Source organism: Coregonus clupeaformis, unplaced genomic scaffold (genome assembly GCF_020615455.1).
Source record: "Coregonus clupeaformis isolate EN_2021a unplaced genomic scaffold, ASM2061545v1 scaf0912, whole genome shotgun sequence".
NCBI classification, from domain to species: Eukaryota; Metazoa; Chordata; class Actinopteri; order Salmoniformes; family Salmonidae; genus Coregonus; species Coregonus clupeaformis.
This window is the reverse complement of record NW_025534366.1, coordinates 13,487-31,455: the sequence shown is the minus strand read 5'-3', so window position 1 is coordinate 31,455 and position 17,969 is coordinate 13,487. Positions and strand designations below refer to the sequence as shown.

The 17,969-nt window shown below is 43.1% G+C and overlaps 3 protein-coding genes across 9 annotated transcripts in view; 1 reads left to right on the top strand and 2 right to left on the bottom strand.

Annotated features, from left to right (window-relative positions):
- LOC121546194 (small subunit processome component 20 homolog) overlaps positions 1-3,355 on the bottom strand; it is a 29,198-nt gene extending 25,843 nt beyond the window's left edge. The window contains exons 1-4 of the mRNA XM_041857270.2: positions 3,195-3,355; positions 2,831-2,911; positions 2,659-2,725; positions 2,385-2,517 (exon numbers count right to left, since the gene is read on the bottom strand). Coding sequence (XP_041713204.1) covers positions 2,385-2,517; positions 2,659-2,725; positions 2,831-2,911; positions 3,195-3,245 — 332 coding nt within the window. The 5' untranslated portion in view covers positions 3,246-3,355. The remainder of the gene's footprint in view (positions 1-2,384; positions 2,518-2,658; positions 2,726-2,830; positions 2,912-3,194) is intronic.
- A 680-nt stretch (positions 3,356-4,035) lies between these two features.
- On the top strand, positions 4,036-10,642 carry LOC121546192 (sodium-coupled monocarboxylate transporter 1-like). Its single transcript, XM_045217087.1, has 15 exons — positions 4,036-4,676; positions 5,215-5,280; positions 5,399-5,450; positions 5,594-5,661; positions 5,837-5,991; positions 6,190-6,330; positions 7,909-8,038; positions 8,548-8,636; positions 8,930-9,039; positions 9,199-9,266; positions 9,363-9,449; positions 9,574-9,788; positions 9,954-10,057; positions 10,148-10,236; positions 10,330-10,642. The coding sequence occupies exons 1-15, from the start codon at positions 4,326-4,328 to the stop codon at positions 10,447-10,449; spliced, it is 1,845 nt and encodes a 614-aa protein (XP_045073022.1). The 5' UTR covers positions 4,036-4,325; the 3' UTR covers positions 10,450-10,642.
- An 85-nt stretch (positions 10,643-10,727) lies between these two features.
- On the bottom strand, positions 10,728-14,999 carry LOC121546191 (electron transfer flavoprotein regulatory factor 1-like). 7 transcript variants are annotated; one of them, XM_041857266.2, is made up of 3 exons: positions 14,714-14,999; positions 13,817-13,889; positions 10,728-11,270 (listed from the first exon to the last, which is right to left on the bottom strand). In XM_041857266.2, exons 2-3 carry the CDS (start codon positions 13,859-13,861, stop codon positions 11,064-11,066), a joined length of 252 nt encoding a protein of 83 aa, XP_041713200.1. In that variant the 5' UTR covers positions 13,862-13,889; positions 14,714-14,999; the 3' UTR covers positions 10,728-11,063. The 7 variants fall into 7 exon arrangements, with proteins under 7 accessions (XP_041713200.1, XP_041713201.1, XP_041713202.1 ...); XM_041857267.2 differs by having other exon boundaries at positions 13,817-13,884; XM_041857268.1 differs by having other exon boundaries at positions 14,899-14,999.
- Between the last annotated feature and the right edge of the window lie 2,970 nt (positions 15,000-17,969).

Below are 17,969 nucleotides of genomic sequence, written 5' to 3'. Positions count from 1 at the left end.
AGGTACACGTACACACACACACAGTAATCTCAGGTACACACACACTGTAATATCAGGTACACACACACACACTGTAATATCAGGTACACACACACACACACACACTGTAATCTCAGGTACACACACACACACTGTAATCTCAGGTACACGTACACACACACACAGTAATCTCAGGTACACGTACACACACACACACAGTAATCTCAGGTACACACACACACACACACACACAGTAATCTCAGGTACACACACACACTGTAATCTCAGGTACACACACACAGTAATCTCAGGTACACACACACACACTGTAATCTCAGGTACACACACAGTAATCTCAGGTACACACACACACAGTAATCTCAGGTACACGCACACACACACACAGTAATCTCAGGTACACACACAGACACTGTAATCTCAGGTACACACACACACACCCACACTCTGTAATCTCAGGTACACGTACACACACACACAGTAATCTCAGGTACACACACATACACTGTAATCTCAGGTACACACACATACAATGTAATCTCAGGTACACACACACACACTGTAATCTCAGGTACACACACACACACTGTAATCTCAGGTACACACACACACTGTAATCTCAGGTACACGTACAAACACACTGTAATCTCAGGTACACACACACACACACAGTAATCTCAGGTACACACACACACTGTAATCTCAGGTACACACACACACAGTAATCTCAGGTACTCATACACACACAGTAATCTCAGGTACACACACACACTGTAATCTCAGGTACACACACACACACAGTAATCTCAGGTACACACACACACAGTAATCTCAGGTACACACACACACACTGTAATCTCAGGTACACGTACACACACACACAGTAATCTCAGGTACACACACACACACACACTGTAATCTCAGGTACACACACACACAGTAATCTCAGGTACACACACACACTAATCTCAGGTACACGTACACACACACACAGTAATCTCAGGTACACGTACACACACAGTAATCTCAGGTACACACACACACAGTCATCTCAGGTACACACACACAGTCATCTCAGGTACACACACACACACACAGTCATCTCAGGTACACACACACAGTCATCTCAGGTACACACACACACAGTCATCTCAGGTACACACACACACACACACAGTCATCTCAGGTACACACACACACAGTCATCTCAGGTACACACACACACAGTCATCTCAGGTACACACACACACACAGTTATCTCAGGTACACACACACACAGTCATCTCAGGTACACACACACACAGTCATCTCAGGTACACACACACACACACAGTCATCTCAGGTACACACACACACACACACACACACACAGTCATCTCAGGTACACACACACACACACACACACACAGTAATCTCAGGTACACACACACACACACACGTAATCTCAGGTACACACACACACACAGTAATCTCAGGTACACACACACACACACAGTCATCTCAGGTACACACACACACACACACAGTCATCTCAGGTACACACACACAGTCATCTCAGGTACACACACACACACAGTCATCTCAGGTACACACACACACACAGTAATCTCAGGTACACACACACACAACGTAATCTCAGGTACACACACACACAGTAATCTCAGGTACACACACACACACACAGTCATCTCAGGTACACACACACACACACACAGTCATCTCAGGTACACACACACACACACACACACAGTCATCTCAGGTACACACACACACACACACACAGTCATCTCAGGTACACACACACACACACAGTCATCTCAGGTACACACACACACACACACAGTCATCTCAGGTACACACACACAGTCATCTCAGGTACACACACACACACAAGTCATCTCAGGTACACACACACACACAGTTATCTCAGGTACACACACACACAGTCATCTCAGGTACACACACACACAGTCATCTCAGGTACACACACACACACACAGTCATCTCAGGTACACACACACACACACACACACACACACAGTCATCTCAGGTACACACACACACACACACAGTAATCTCAGGTACACACACACACAGTAATCTCAGGTACACACACACACACACAGTCATCTCAGGTACACACACACACAGTCATCTCAGATACACACACACACAGTAATCTCAGGTACACACACACACAGTAATCTCAAGTACACACACACACAGTAATCTTGGGTACACACACACAGTCATCTCAGGTACACACACACAGTCATCTCAGGTACACACACACACAGTAATCTCAGGTACATACACACACAGTCATCTCAGGTACACACACACACAGTCATCTCAGGTACACACACACAGTAATCTCAGGTACGTACTCCAGTAGCGGCTGGCAGGCCAGGCTGTTCTTGGTACTGAGGTGAGTCTTCAGGCTCTCCACTATAGACCTCTGATGGAACACCAGAAGGTTGAAGGACTGGCTCTTGTTGGACACCTCCCTCAGGAAGGTGGCTGAGGAACAGAGGAATGTGTTTCAGATTAGTCACTGGGTTCTGCTCATGGGGACATGTTTGTAAGCTTGACAAGGAAATCTATTGGGCCAGATGTGATAGTAGTAGTGAAGCTCCTTGGTGTGATGAGTTATGTACTCACTGAAATGCTCTGTCAAATTCAGGTCCCTCCATTTTGTCAGTCCTTCTGAAAAGTAGGTGTCTACCTCCTACAACCGAAAACAGTGTTACATGCCATGAAATGATATTAACGGAAAAAACGTCATTTTGAACAAGTGTGATAAGGGTTCTGCATTCTCACAGAGAATACATACCTCATCATAACTCCCAGTTCTGTCAATGCGATGGATGACATCGATATTGACATTGGCAAGCCTTTCAGCAAACGTGAGAAACTGTAAAGCAAACGATCAAGAGTTAACAGTAGCTACTTTCTGTAGTCTACTACAGTGAGCGATACAGTAATGAAATGACTTGCTAGCTAGGCTACATATGATATGTAACATATCCAAGCAGCTACGCTTGTTGGTTCATTCAACGTAGTAATAGGAAAACATATATATTTTGCATATGTACAAATATTTTGTTATTTTCAATGTAATAGCAAAGCAGTCGTCGCTAGCTGGCTATGCTAACAACTGTGCTGCACAACCACAAGTTCCCAACAGCAACACTCACCCTGAAAGTGTTCTCAGATTTATGATACGACGACTTGGATTTTATCTTCATTTTTGACCTGACTATTTTTCTGATATATGAATAAAAAATAATGTAATCCACGATTCAAAGTATGAAAACAACAATTTATCGGCTAAATGTGTTTACACCCATGCCCGGTGCAGGGGCGCAGCCATGTTGGATGAAGCATCATGGGAACGTTTTGCTTTTCCACGTGGTGAGAAGGCACATAAGGGGGCGTGGTTTTGCAACAACTTCAAGGATGACTTTCTGGATACTTTTGTATCCCAATGACAGCTCAGTCAGTGTCCATACAGTGTCCATACCATTGGAGGCTGCTGAGGGGAGGACCGCTCATAATAATGGGTGGAACAGAGCAAATGGAATGGCATCAAACACATGGAAATCTTGTGTTTGATGTATTTGCTACCATTCCACCAATTCCGCTCCAGCCATTACCACAAGCCCGTCCTCCCCAATTAAGGTGCAACCACCCTCATGTGGTCCATACATGTACTAACTAGTGGACATGACATACTGGACACTAGACACATTATACTGGACTGGACATGTTAGTATAAAAATAGCTATATTTTCTCTGGGGACCAACGTTTTTCAGAAGTGTGTGTGGGTGTGTCTGTGTGTGTGTGTGTGTCTGTGTGTGCGTGTCTGTGTGTGCGCACGAGTGTGTGTGTGTACGCATGCGTATGCCTCTGTGTGTGTCCGTGTGTACCAGCCATCCAGGGGGTAGGGCTGATGACAGGGGTAGTTATCGGTCCAGCCAGGAGAACAACGGAACAATCCCAGCTCTTGATTTTGTGGAGAGGTGTGCTCACTGCTACCTGCCAGTAATGTCTTTGAGAAACACACAGGCACAGTGAAGACTTCAGAGCTCACTGCTATCCTGTTTCAGCTCATATCCTGTCTGTGACAAGGACATATGGACAAGGACATCATTCTATCTGAAAGCACAGCAGCCTACTGTAAGCTACCATAGATGTCATAGAGAAATACTAATTCTCTGCAGTTCATTGCATTCCAATAACAGAAACCACAAGGGACTACAAGTTCAGGAATAGGACATTCTTCCAGTGAGTAGAGTAGCCTATACCTCACAATCAGAAGGCTACAATGGCAGCCTCTCCAGTGGTTGGATCCTTTGTGGCTGGGGACTATGCTGTCTTTGCTCTGATGCTGCTGGTGTCTGCAGCCATCGGGGTGTACTATGCCATCGTCGGAAGGGGCCAGAGCAGCTCCAGAGAGTTTCTGATGGGGGGCCAGAGTATGACAGCCGTACCTGTGGCTTTGTCCCTGACTGCCAGCTTCATGTCGGCTATCACAGTGCTGGCCACCCCAGCCGAAGTGTACCGATACGGGGCAAGCTACGGCCTCTTCAGCCTCTCCTATGTGCTGGTGGTGGTGGTCAGCTCAGAGGTCTTCCTCCCTGTCTTCTACAGGCTGGGCATCACAAGTACATATGAGGTGAGAATCAATCCACTCTGTTGAGTTGAGTTATGTTCTATTCAACTGAAATAGTATAACATGTTTGGTAGAGATTAGCCAGAGTAATTGCAATGCAAATTCTAAGCAATTCTAAATCCCTGAAATAAATATCTTGGGGGTCATAAAGTTTTGTTCAAAGTGACCAATTGACAAACGCAATCTATTCAGGAAATAAAATACTGACCAAATGTTGTAATCTTTCTATAAAACAAACAGATTGCTGTTTCAGGTAAAAGTCATAGTAGTCACGGTTCCATTACTTAATATCTCTGCACATGTCCATTCCTTAGTCTTGTTGAGATGCTGATGATTAGATTATGATTATGATTCAAAGAGCTCAAATATGAGTCAGTATTTTATCTTCATCAGCTGACTGAAACAATCCTGGCACAGTCGTGTCATCTTATCCTCTGGCTGAATATACTCTTGCTTTGTCTTTTGGGCTTCACACATGAACTAATGTAATTGTCCTTTCCATGGGAAATGTGTCATATTTCATTCTTTCATCATTCTGCAGTATCTGGAGATACGGTTCAACAGAGCCACCCGTCTGTTAGGGACAGTGATGTTCATTGTTCAGACTGTGAGTACCTTATCACAACACTCTCCTCCCTCCATATTATGAATTACATGAACATGAGAACAACCCTTGTACTACAGGTGATTATAAGAGCCACATCTTATGTCTCTCTGTCTCACAGATACTCTACATGGGTATAGTCATTTATGCTCCAGCTCTGGCATTAAACCAAGGTGCAGTAGTCTCTATAAGTCATAAAATATTTTAATTTCATGCCCCATCGGCATTGAGTGCACTTGAAACCACTCCTCTGCTAAATTATGTCAATCTCTCTAGCTTTTCCTTTCTGCATCTCTCTTTTTCCGTCTCTCTCCAGTGACTGGGATGGATCTCTGGGGTGCTGTCATTTCAACAGGAGTGGTCTGCACCTTTTACTGCACTATGGTACTGGACAGACAGTGATGTCAATAAATAATGCTATAAACATTTATTTTATTAACATTTATCCCCTGATGTAAGGGAAATACAGATGGAGGTTAGATTGAAACATGATTTGTGTAGCACTGTGTGGTGACCTTTGACGCATATATTTAACACGGCTGGGTGTGTATTCTGACAGGGCGGTCTGAAGGCGGTGGTGTGGACGGACGTGTTCCAGGTGGGCATCATGGTGGCAGGCTTCCTATCTGTCATCATCAGAGCCGTGGTCCTGCAGGGAGGAGTCTCCAACATCCTCATACACGCAGAGTTCGGAGGACGACTCAATTTCTGGGAGTGAATAAATTGTCATGTAGATTATAGATGTAAAAGAGCAGGAGAAGAGTCTGCACCTGGACTTTGTGCAGTATTTTGGTGCAAAATACAGCATAAGACATTGCAAAAGGGCGTACTGAATGTCTCTCTCTCTCTCTCTCTGTCTCTGTCTCTGTCTCTGTCTCTGTCTCTGTCTCTGTCTCTGTCTCTCCTTTGTAGCTTTGATGCTAGTCCACTGAGGAGGCACACCTTCTGGACAATCACGTTTGGAGGCACGTTTGTCTGGACCAGTATCTACGGGATCAACCAAGCCCAGGTGCAGAGATACATCTCCTGCAAATCCATGACTCACGCCAAAATGTGAGGCATCATCTTCATGGAAGGATAGAGTAGAGCATGAAGATCTATTTCTTGTTCAGCCCCAGTGTTTAAAGTGGAACTGACAGCATTTTAGTAACATGAAATCTTATTAAAATCTGTTCAAATACACCCCCAGGAAGAACATGACACTTTCGGGAAAATAATCTGACAAGCGAGCTATTTTAATGTTTTCATAAATTCTTAGAATGTTTGGGAATTACGTATACTAAGGCATTTGTGAAAATTCTATAGAAATATAGAGTGGGAAAGCAGCAGAGCGTTTGGACAATTAATAGACACTGCAGTAAATAAAATCTAATAAAAACATCTGTCTCGTCCAAGACCGGAGTCTACACAGACCGGTGCGCAATATCCAATCAGAGCTACAGTAGGCCTTTATACAAACAAGCCATTTGCCACAAGGGCCCGCCATCATTCACTTTGAACTAGACTGTGTGTGTACCAGTGGTGGAAAAAGTACCCAATTGTCATACTTGAGTAAAAGTAAAAATACCTTAATAGAAAATGGCTCAAGTAAAAGTGAAAGTAACCGAGTAAAAACCTACTTGAATAAAAGTAAAAAAGTATTTGGTTTTAAATATACTTAAGTATCAAAAGTAAACCAGACGGTACGATTTTCTTGATTTTTAAATTTAGGGATAGCCAGGGTCACACTCCAACACACATAATTTACAAACAAATACTTTGTGTTTAGTGAGTCCTCCAGATCAGAGCCAATAGGGACGACCTGGGATGTGAATTGGACCATTTCCTGTCCTGCTAAGCATTCAAAATGTAACGAGTACTTTTGCGTGTCAGGGAAAATGTATTGAAGTAAAAGTAAAGTAGTCAAAAAATATAAATATTAAAGTACAGATACCGCCCAAAAAACTACTTTGTAGTTGTGTGGTCCTCTGTAGCTCAGCTGGTAGAGCACAGCGCTTGTAACGCCAAGGTAGTGGGTTCGATTCCCGGGACCACCCATACACAAAAATGTATGCACGCATGACTGTAAGTCGCTTTGGATAAAAGCGTCTGCTAAATGGCTTATTATTATTACTTAAGTAGTACTTTAAAGTATTTTTGCCTAAGTACTTTACATCACTGGTGTTTGCAGGCAGTTGTAACAGCGCAACTTTAGATTGTTAACTAGAACGCATTCGCCAAAAGCCACAAAATACACCTGAATGGATTTCTGCAAATATGTAAACACCACGGGAGTCCTCTTACATTTGGGAACTTTATAGTCCTATTGATCAAACAACCATGAGAAGGTAGGCTCTCTCTCCCTCAGTTATGCACATCAACAACAACAAGATGCTAGCCAGAACAAGATGAGCTAAAATCTAACAAAGGAACATTAGATAAACCCTCTCAAACTTTTTCAGCTAGTTGGCCGTCGAACTTGCACTGATAAACGATGGGGAAGTGTAGCCTACTCGTCCTTCTGATAAAACACATTCTCTCTCTCTCTCTCTTTCTCTCTATCCCCTCTTTCTGTCACTCTTCTCTCTCTCTCTCTCTCTCTCTCTCTCTCTCTCTCTCTCTCTCTCTCTCTCTCTGTGTATTCTCTTCCAGGTCTCTTTACATAAACCTATTAGGACTGTGGGTCATCATGCTGTGTTCTGTGTTTGCGGGGCTGTGTCTGTACTCTGTCTACAAGCACTGTGACCCCTGGACAGCAGGCATGGTGTCTGCTCCAGATCAGGTTGAGGACACAAACCAGGAAATAACACTTTAATAAAAACCGCAGGTTGACGTTTATTGGGATGAGTCTTGTCCTGGAGGCAGAACTGAGCGATTTCTGCTAGATGGGCCAGGTTAGGGTTAGGTATTAGGGTTAGCAGTGTGGTTAATGTTAGGGTTAAGATTTTATGACCGATTTTTTGGCTGTGCCAGCTAGTGGCCACTCTGTAGAGCTGCCTCCAGAACAAGATTCATGACGAAAAACGCTAACCTGCATAAATACCAGGCACTGTTAATATTACTATTCTGCCAGACTGCCACTTTACAGATATATTTTCTAAATTATTTGTTTAAACTGATAACATTCACAGCCACTAAGTGTAACCACCTTAACCTATTTTTTTGTGGGAAAACTGTTTTTTCCCCACGTCGGCCACACGTCCAGATTGTTCCCAGGAAAAATATCCCAAATAACCCAAACCCAGTGGTACCACTCAGACAGACACTGACCAGCCCTCTTTCTCTATACAGCTGATGCCATATATGGTGCTGGACATCCTGAGAGACTACCCTGGAGTACCAGGATTGTTTGTGGCTGCAGCCTTCAGTGGGACGCTAAGGTTACTATTCCCATCTAATACTTTATCTTAAATTTGATCATTGCTACTGTTTATAATGTTAGTATGTTACATTGTTATATGTCTACTAGATTAAGTACCCTTTTGTTACTATTTGTACTGTATGCAATATCTCAAAGTTCATAATATCACTACTATGACTTAATATTTATTACTATTTCCATAGCACTCACACACACTGTATACAGATTTTGTTCATGTTTGTAATGTTATTTTACATCATGTTATATTTCTAGGTAAATAATGGCACTATATTTGCTCTCTCTTGTCCACAGTACGGTATCGTCCAGTGTCAATGCTCTGGCTGCCGTGACTATTGAAGATCTGATCAAACCGTACACACACATGTCAGAGAAACACCTGTCCTGGAGCTCTAAAGGCCTCAGTGAGTGTCTAATATCAATAGGTGTCTTTGCATTTACCACAGAGCTCAGAGAGTTTAATGATATATTCATCTTCCTATTGATATATTCTTGCTGATATTAGAAATGAATAAACCATGATTTATCATGATTTTATCTGCTATCCCTATGATCCATTATAGGCTTTCTGTATGGGGCTCTCTGTATTGGAATGGCTGGCATAGCCTCACTAATGGGAGGTCTGCTGCAGGTATACGATACAACAAAAGGAGTATGTACTTCTACATAAAATGTGTTCAGTCTTGAGGTACGCAACTCTAAAATATGTCTCTGTCTCCCCCTGTAGGCAGCTATCAGTATCTTTGGGATCATCGGAGGGCCTTTACTGGGTCTCTTCTCACTGGGGATCCTCTGTCCATACGCTAATGCCACAGTCAGTGCAGTCTCTTTAACAAAAGCAGGATTATAAGCATACAACCAAGCTAACTATTAGCTAATCTCTCTGAAAGTTGATGTTGAAGTGTTGATGTGTTCTATCTGTGTGTTCTGTGCTGCAGGGGGGCTTGGCTGGTCTGCTCTCTGGGCTGGTTATGTCTCTGTGGGTGGGGATAGGGGCCCAGTTTTACCCTCCTCTACCAGAGCAGAGCAGGCCTCTACGTCTGACCACACATGGTTGTAACTTCACAACCGCAGCCGACGCGTTCAACTGGACCGCATCCCCAACAGAAACAAGCCTATACACTACGGTACTACAGCAAAATACAGCAGAGAGGTAAGTTGTGGGCTTCAGTATCTTTGGTTAAGGACAGGTCACACTTTTGCTGTAGGGAACAAGTATGTTAGAAGCCTTGTCATGTTAAAATAGCGAACTGCTTCAGCTGTAAACAATATATGCAACGTTATAGCTGTTGGATTTCACTATGTGTCTCATCTACAGACCCTTCCTGGCTGATACCTGGTACTCCCTGTCCTATCTCTACTTCAGTCCTATTGGGACACTTACAACACTGGCTGTTGGACTTGTGGTCAGTCTACTTTCAGGTACTCTTTCCCAAATGGTAGTGTTTCTTCTTGCCATATTTCATGTCTAATTAACATATTTATTTTACACTAAAATGTGTCTCTTTCCAGGGGGTATGAAGCTGAAGTTGGAACCAAGGGTGACTTTGATGAAAGAAGATACAATGTTATTTTGCTTTTACAAGCACTTTAAAGAAAGGGTAAGTGATATGTGTGTTTTCAATAAATAACCTCCAAGACGTTCTCTCTTCCAACCACTTTCCTGTATTAATTTAGCTCTCATCCATACCTAGGCCATGAGACGAGCAGGAAAGCTGGACCTCACAAAGAACAGAGAGAAGAAATTTGGAAACAATAACCCCGGCTTAGGCAACGTCCACGAGTTGGATTTCACAAAGAGCAGTCTTCCATAACATGCTGATAAAACCATGACTTAACAGTTTCTCTTTCTTCTCATATTTCTCCCTCCCCAGTGCTGCTGTTTTTCACGACTCATGAATGTCCTGACAGATGGTATCAATAGCTCATCTATATTCTCATATTTCTATGAATGTAGCATACATCACCAACTTGAAAAGTTAGGATTGTTAATAATGAAATATCTTTGCTTGACTTTTATGTGAAATGTTTCTCATTTATGTTAAGATAGGGCTATCAGTGTTGTACACTTAAAATAAACATTCATTTGAAATAGCTGTGTCTCATATTTATACTTATATAATTAAATTACATTGTACAAGTTATCAATACATTCTATCATGTATTATTTACAATTATGTACACATGAGAGAACTGTAGGCATTTGGTGGACTTGATTCCACAACTCGAGGTGTGTAAGAGTGGCAAGTGTAGCTCATAACACTTTTGTCTGTAATATATAGCTAACATTTGTGTCTAAGGACGTTTGTGTTGCTAATAACACTCTTCTTCATGGACGACTAAACTAAAACTTGCATACTGAAGATTCAGCTGCCAAATATCTAGGCTATCAGTCTATTGGTCTGCCTATATTCAGCATGGCGGACAATTATTCTTCATAGTAACGCTTCTTCATGGCTCTGTACTTCCTTAGATAGTACAGGGCCTCCAGTTCCTTTATCACAAACTCCCCACGGTCGACTAGCGTCTTGATCTCCTTAGGGTCTGTGACATCTTTGTTCTTCATAAAGGCACTCTTCAGACGTTCCCTGAAGTAGTCTGCTCCTTTGGGGTATTCCCGTCCCAAAAACAGTAGCTGTCAATGGAAGGAGACAGGTTACCAATGATTATTCCAGGCTTTGGGGATTGTTTTGGAAAGACAGCTAAATATTGCATGAGTGGAAGCAAATCTCAGATACTGAAAGTAAGTGCGGGTAACAACAACGGGTGGGTGCACTGGCAGTAGTCAGTGTTGAACTTACATTCTTGTACAGCTGTCTAACCTCACTCCTCAGAGGGTTGGCCATGTCACTGCCTGAGACCGTATCAGCCTTCACTACTGGGATGGAAGAAAAGGTCAGAAGATACAACAGGGGATTTAGTATACAGCAGCTGATGATTATGTAAAACAGCTCAGAAATGTGCATATGTCTGATTGTTGTCACACATCATATATCCTGTGAGCCTCACAATCTTAGCTGTGTCATGCATACATTTTAGCTTTATCTTGGTTCACTTAGCATGTAGGTTAGGTAACAGTACAAAAGGGCAAGCTTGCGATTGGCGATTGATTAGCTAGCTGGCTAGTTAATTGGCATCTGCAATTCAACCAATAATTATCTTTTGACATTGTCTCCCAGCACAACGTCAACAGACAATTATTGGTTGAATCGCAGCTAGCTAATTAGCCAGTGGTGGAAAAAGTACTCAATTGTCATACTTGAGTAAAAGTAAAGATACCTTAACAGAAAATGACTCAAGTAAAAGTTACCCAGTAAAATACTACTTGAGTAAAAGTCTAAAAGTATCTGGTTTTAAATGTACTTAGGTACAGTGGTAGAAAAAGTACTAAATTGTCATACTTGAGTTAAAGTACAAAGTAAAAGCTATACATCAAATTCCATATATTAAGCAAACCAGATGGCACACGATTTTCGTATTATTTTTAATTACGAACAGACAGGGGCACATTCCAACACTCAGACATCATTTACAGACACAGTATTTGTGTTTTGTGACAGTGTGTTTTGTGAGTCCGCCAGATCTGAGGCAGTAGGAATGACAAAGCGTTATATTGATAGGTGCCATAATTCTGTCCTGCTTGGGCATTCTAAATGTAACGAGTACTTTTTGGTGTCAGGGAAAATGTATGGAGTAAAAAGTACATTATTTTCTTTGGGAATGTAGTGGAGTAAAAGTAAAAGTTGTCAAAAATATAAATAGTAAAGTAATGTACAGATACCCAAAAACACTACTTAAGTAGTACTTAAAATTATTTTTACTTAAGTACTTTACACCACTGTAATTAGCTAAACACCCTCGGTTATAAAAACATTAATTGTGATTAATTCACACGATATAATTAAGATTCCATTACATTATAAGGTCCCTTATCGATAAATCCTTGCAGTTAAGTAGTGTCGATAGCTGGTTACTTCGCCCTTCGTCCACACAAGTTCAAATAGGAGTTCATAAACAACGCCGTAAATCGTTTTACATGTCGCAAACCAAAACATTGACCTACTGCGCGTGCTTCCTGTGGCATTTCCATGGTTACTTGGACGTGAAAAGAGTTGACAGATATGCCCACCAAGAGAAGATGACCAGTTTTCCAACAAATGTTATTTCATTACCTATTTAGCAAGCTAACCAGAGTTAGAAAATGAATATTGTGGTTAGTTTAACATGTTTACAAGCCAAGTAGCTAGTTGCATAAGTAGCCAGTTGTTACTAGCCAGAGTAAGTTAGATTACCATTTAGCTAGCTAAATAGGACTCAAGGTGAGCAAGTGACTGCAAATCAGCTTCCTTTTACTGCAAGCATGCTGCAAGTCTCAGTTTTGCTTCTCCTTTGCTTCTTTCAGCCTTATCTTACTACAACTAAATACTATATATCCTAAGTTTCTATTCTCTATGTTATTTCCTTGTAAGCCATCCAAGGATGCAAAGGTAACTTTGTTACTTTTGTTATGAATAGCATAATATCTCTCTCTATATTAGATTCATGAGAGATATTAGACCTAGTAGATATAGGCCTAGCTAGCTAAATTGAATATAATATAAGTTTCAATTTCTCCCCAGCATCTGAGTCTTTAGATATGTTCTTTACCTTCATTCACTTTTGCAATGCCCACAAATTGCAAGCATACAGTAGCTTGCAAATGTGTCTATGGTCACATTTATGTTCATCAAGTTGAATTGTTGATTTGGTTCAAGTCTGCCAAAAAGAAAGGAGGCAAGCTCATTAAGGCTGAGAAGGAGCGGCTTCAGAAAGATGAGAAGACAAAAGGAGGAGGGTACTCTAGGACTTCTCATTTCATTCAATCAGAATGAGAGTGCATCGAGCATATCATGTCAACCCTGTTACCCATAGATAGGCTAGACATTTGTTTTGTTCTTCATAAAGGCACTGTTCAGACGCTTCCTGAAGTAGTCTGCTCCTTGGGGGTATTCCCATCCTAAATACAGTAGCTGTCAGTGGAAGGAGGCAGGTTACCAGTGATAATCCCAGTGCTTTGGGGATTGTTTTGGACAGACAGCAAAAGATTGCATGAGTGGAAGCAAATATCATATTGAAAGTAAGTGTGGGTAACAACAACAAAGCGTGGGTGCATTGACAGCAGTCAATCAGTGTTGAACTTACATTCTTGTACAGCTGTCTAACCTCTCTCCTCAGAGGGTTGGCCATGTCACTGCCTGAGACTGTATCAGCTTTACTGGGATGGAAGAAAAGGTCAGAAGATACAACAGGGGATTTAGTATACAGCAGCTGATGATTATGTAAAACAGCTCAGAAATGTGCATATGTCTGATTGTTGTCACACATCATATATCCTGTGAGCCTCACAATCTTAGCTGTGTCATGCATACATTTTAGCTTTATCTTGGTTCACTTAGCATGTAGGTTAGGTAACAGTACAAAAGGGCAAGCTTGCGATTGGCGATTGATTAGCTAGCTGGCTAGTTAATTGGCATCTGCAATTCAACCAATAATTGTCTTTTGACATTGTCTCCCAGCACAACGTCAACAGACAATTATTGGTTGAATCGCAGCTAGCTGATTAGCCAGTGGTGGAAAAAGTACTCAATTGTCATACTTGAGTAAAAGTAAAGATACCTTAACAGAAAATGACTCAAGTAAAAGTTACCCAGTAAAATACTACTTGAGTAAAAGTCTAAAAGTATCTGGTTTTAAATGTACTTAGGTACAGTGGTAGAAAAAGTACTCAATTGTCATACTTGAGTTAAAGTACAAAGTAAAAGCTATACATCAAATTCCATATATTAAGCAAACCAGATGGCACACGATTTTCGTATTATTTTTAATTACGAACAGACAGGGGCACATTCCAACCCTCAGACATCATTTACAGACACTATTTGTGTTTTGTGACAGTGTGTTTTGTGCAGCCGATTATGTAAAACAACAGCTCAGAAAGAAATATGCTTATGTCTGATTGTTGTCACATCAAATATCATGTGAGCCTTACAATCTTTAGCTAGCTATGTGTCATGCATAGTGCATTTTAGCTTATTTTACCTTGGTTCACTTAGCTGGTAGGTTAGGTAACAGTACAAAGTCTGCGGCTAGGTAGCAAAACTCTGGGAAACCGAATGATTAGCTAGCTAATAATAGTAATTGGCTAAACACCCTCGGTTATAAAAACATTCATTAGCTTTGTGATTAATCGATTTATTCACACGATATAATTTAGCTTTCATTACATTATAGCTAGGCTCCCTTATCGATAAATCCTCGCAGTGCAGAGTTGAAAGCTGTCTACCATGCTGAAAACTGGCTACATGGGAGCATTACGTCAACCATCGCGTCGATTCCAGGGTCACGGCTAGAAGGTATCCAGCTTTTGTCAAATTAACATCAAATTTTGACTTTTCATAGCAGGTTAGGATAGTTGGGTTAAGGTTTAAAAAATGACATTTTTACGTTAATTGGACAAAAGTTGGATCCCTTCTTCCCTCACCCCCCCATAAAAAAGAAGGTGGTTGTCCCACTGGCTATCATATGTTGAATGCACCAATTTGTAAGTCGCTCTTGATAAGAGCATCTGCTAAATGATGTAAATGTTCTAGCAGTGACCCGATTACACCTGGTGGAGGGACGAGCGTCGCATATGAGTGACACGATCTGACTATTAGACATTGGGCTTGTTCGACGTTGCAGGCAACCGACAGTGCAGGCGACTGCCGACTGATGCCCGTTCTCATGTTAGTCGGAACTAAGAAACTCTGACTTTTCCGACTTGCTGATTCGTTGAATGCGGCACGTGTATTAGCACAACCAGTTAGCCAGTTGAGACTGACTGATCTACAAATCACCTTGTATCCTAAATAACGACTCTTTATTATTTGTAGATCAGTGTGAGTCAGTCACAGTTTACCCATGATACGGTTTTGATCTTCTCGAACACGGCCAATATCTTACGTTAGATAGCACGAGGAGCGTCACTCCTCCATGACGCCATCTGATCTGACGTGAGACAACATGCACCCGATGTATTGCCCTATTCAAAACAACTGGGAACTTGGAAAAATCCGACTTCAGTGCATTTAAGACATTACATTTACATTTGCTTCATTTAGCAGACTTCCCAGGGGTTGGGGGGGGGTAGAGGGATTACTTTATCCTATCCCAGGTATTCCTTAAAGAGGTGGGGTTTCAAATGTCTCCGGAAGGTGGTGAGTGACTCCGCTGTCCTGGCGTCGTGAGGGAGCTTGTTCCACCATTGGGGTGCCAGAGCAGCGAACAGTTTTGACTGGGCTGAGCGGGAACCATGCCTCCGCAAAGGTAGGAGCCAGCAGGCCAGAGGTGGATGAACGCAATGCCCTCGTTTGGGTGTAGGGACTGATCAGAGCCTGAAGGTACGGAGGTGCCGTTCCCCTCACAGCTCCGTAGGCAAGCACCATGGTCTTGTAGCAGATGCGAGCTTCAACTGGAAGCCAGTGGAGTGTGCGGAGGAGCGGGGTGACGTGAGAGAACTTGGGAAGGTTGAACACCAGACGGGCTGCGGCATTCTGGATGAGTTGTAGGGGTTTAATGGCACAGGCAGGGAGCCCAGCCAACAGCGAGTTGCAGTAATCCAGATGGGAGATGACAAGTGCCTGGATTAGGACCTGTGCCGCTTCCTGTGTAAGGCAGGGTCGTACTCTCGAATGTTGTAGAGCATGAACCTACAGGATCGGGTCACCGCCTTGATGTTAGCGGAGAACGACAGGGTGTTGTCCAGGGTCACGCCAAGGCTCTTCGCACTCTGGGAGGAGGACACAACGGAGTTATCAACCGTGATGGCGAGATCATGGAACAGGCAGTCCTTCCCTGGGAGGAAGAGCAGCTCCGTCTTGCCAAGGTTCAGCTTGAGGTGGTGATCCGTCATCCATACTGATATGTCTGCCAGACATGCAGAGATGCGATTCGCCACCTGGTTATCAGAAGGGGGAAATGAGAAGATTAGTTGTGTGTCGTCAGCGTAGCAATGATAGGAGAGGCCATGTGAGGATATGACAGAGCCAAGTGACTTGGTGTATAGAGAGAATAGGAGAGGGCCTAGAACTGAGCCCTGGGGGACACCAGTGGTGAGAGCACGTGGTGCGGAGACAGCTTCTCGCCACGCCACTTGGTAGGAGCGACCGGTCAGGTAGGACGCAATCCAAGACTGAGCCGCGCCGGAGATGCCCAGCTCGGAGAGGGTGGAGAGGAGGATCTGATGGTTCACAGTATCAAAGGCAGCAGACAGGTCTAGAAGGACAAGAGCAGAGGAGAGAGAGTTAGCTTTAGCAGTGCGGAGAGCCTCCGTGACACAGAGAAGAGCAGTCTCAGTTGAATGACCAGTCTTGAAACCTGACTGGTTTGGATCAAGAAGGTCATTCTGAGAGAGATAGCAAGAGAGTTGGCTAAAGACGGCACGCTCAATAGTTTTGGAGAGAAAAGAAAGAAGGGATACTGGTCTGTAGTTGTTGACATCAGAGGGATCGAGTGTTGGTTTTTTGAGAAGGGGTGCAACTCTCGCTCTCTTGAAGATGGAAGGGACATAGCCAGCGGTCAAGGATGAGTTGATCAGCGAGGTGAGGTAAGGGAGAAGGTCACCAGAGATGGTCTGGAGAAGAGAGGAGGGGATAGGGTCAAGCGGGCAGGTTGTTGGGCGGCCTGCCGTCACAAGTCACAAGATTTTATCTGGAGAGAGAGGGGAGAAAGAAGTCAAAGCATAGGGTAGGGCAGTGTGAGCAGGACCAGCAGTGTCATTTGACTTAACAAACGAGGATCGGATGTCGTCAACCTTCTTTTCAAAATGGTTGACGAAGTCATCCACAGAGAGGGGGGGAGGAGGATTCAGCAGGAAGAGAATGTGGCAAAGAGCTTCCTAGGGTTAGAGGCAGATGCTTGGAATTTAGAGTGGTAGAAAGTGGCCTTAGCAGCAGAAACAGATGAAGAAAATGTAGAGACAAGGGAGTGAAAAGATGCCAGGTCCGCAGGGAGTCTAGTTTTCTTCCATTTCCGCTCAGCTGCCCGGAGCTCTGTTCTGTGAGCTCGCAATGAGTCATCAAGCCACGGAGCTGGAGGGGAGGACCGAGCCGGCCGGGAGGATAGGGGACATAGAGAGTCAAAGGATGCAGAAAGGGAGGAGAGGAGGGTTGAGGAGGCAGAATCAGGAGATTGGAGGGAGAAGGATTGAGCAGAGGGAAGAGAGGATAGGTTGGAAGAGGAGAGAGTAGCGGGAGAGAGAGAGCGAAGTTGCGACGGCGCATTACCATCTGTGTAGGGGCAGAGTGAGTAGTGTTGG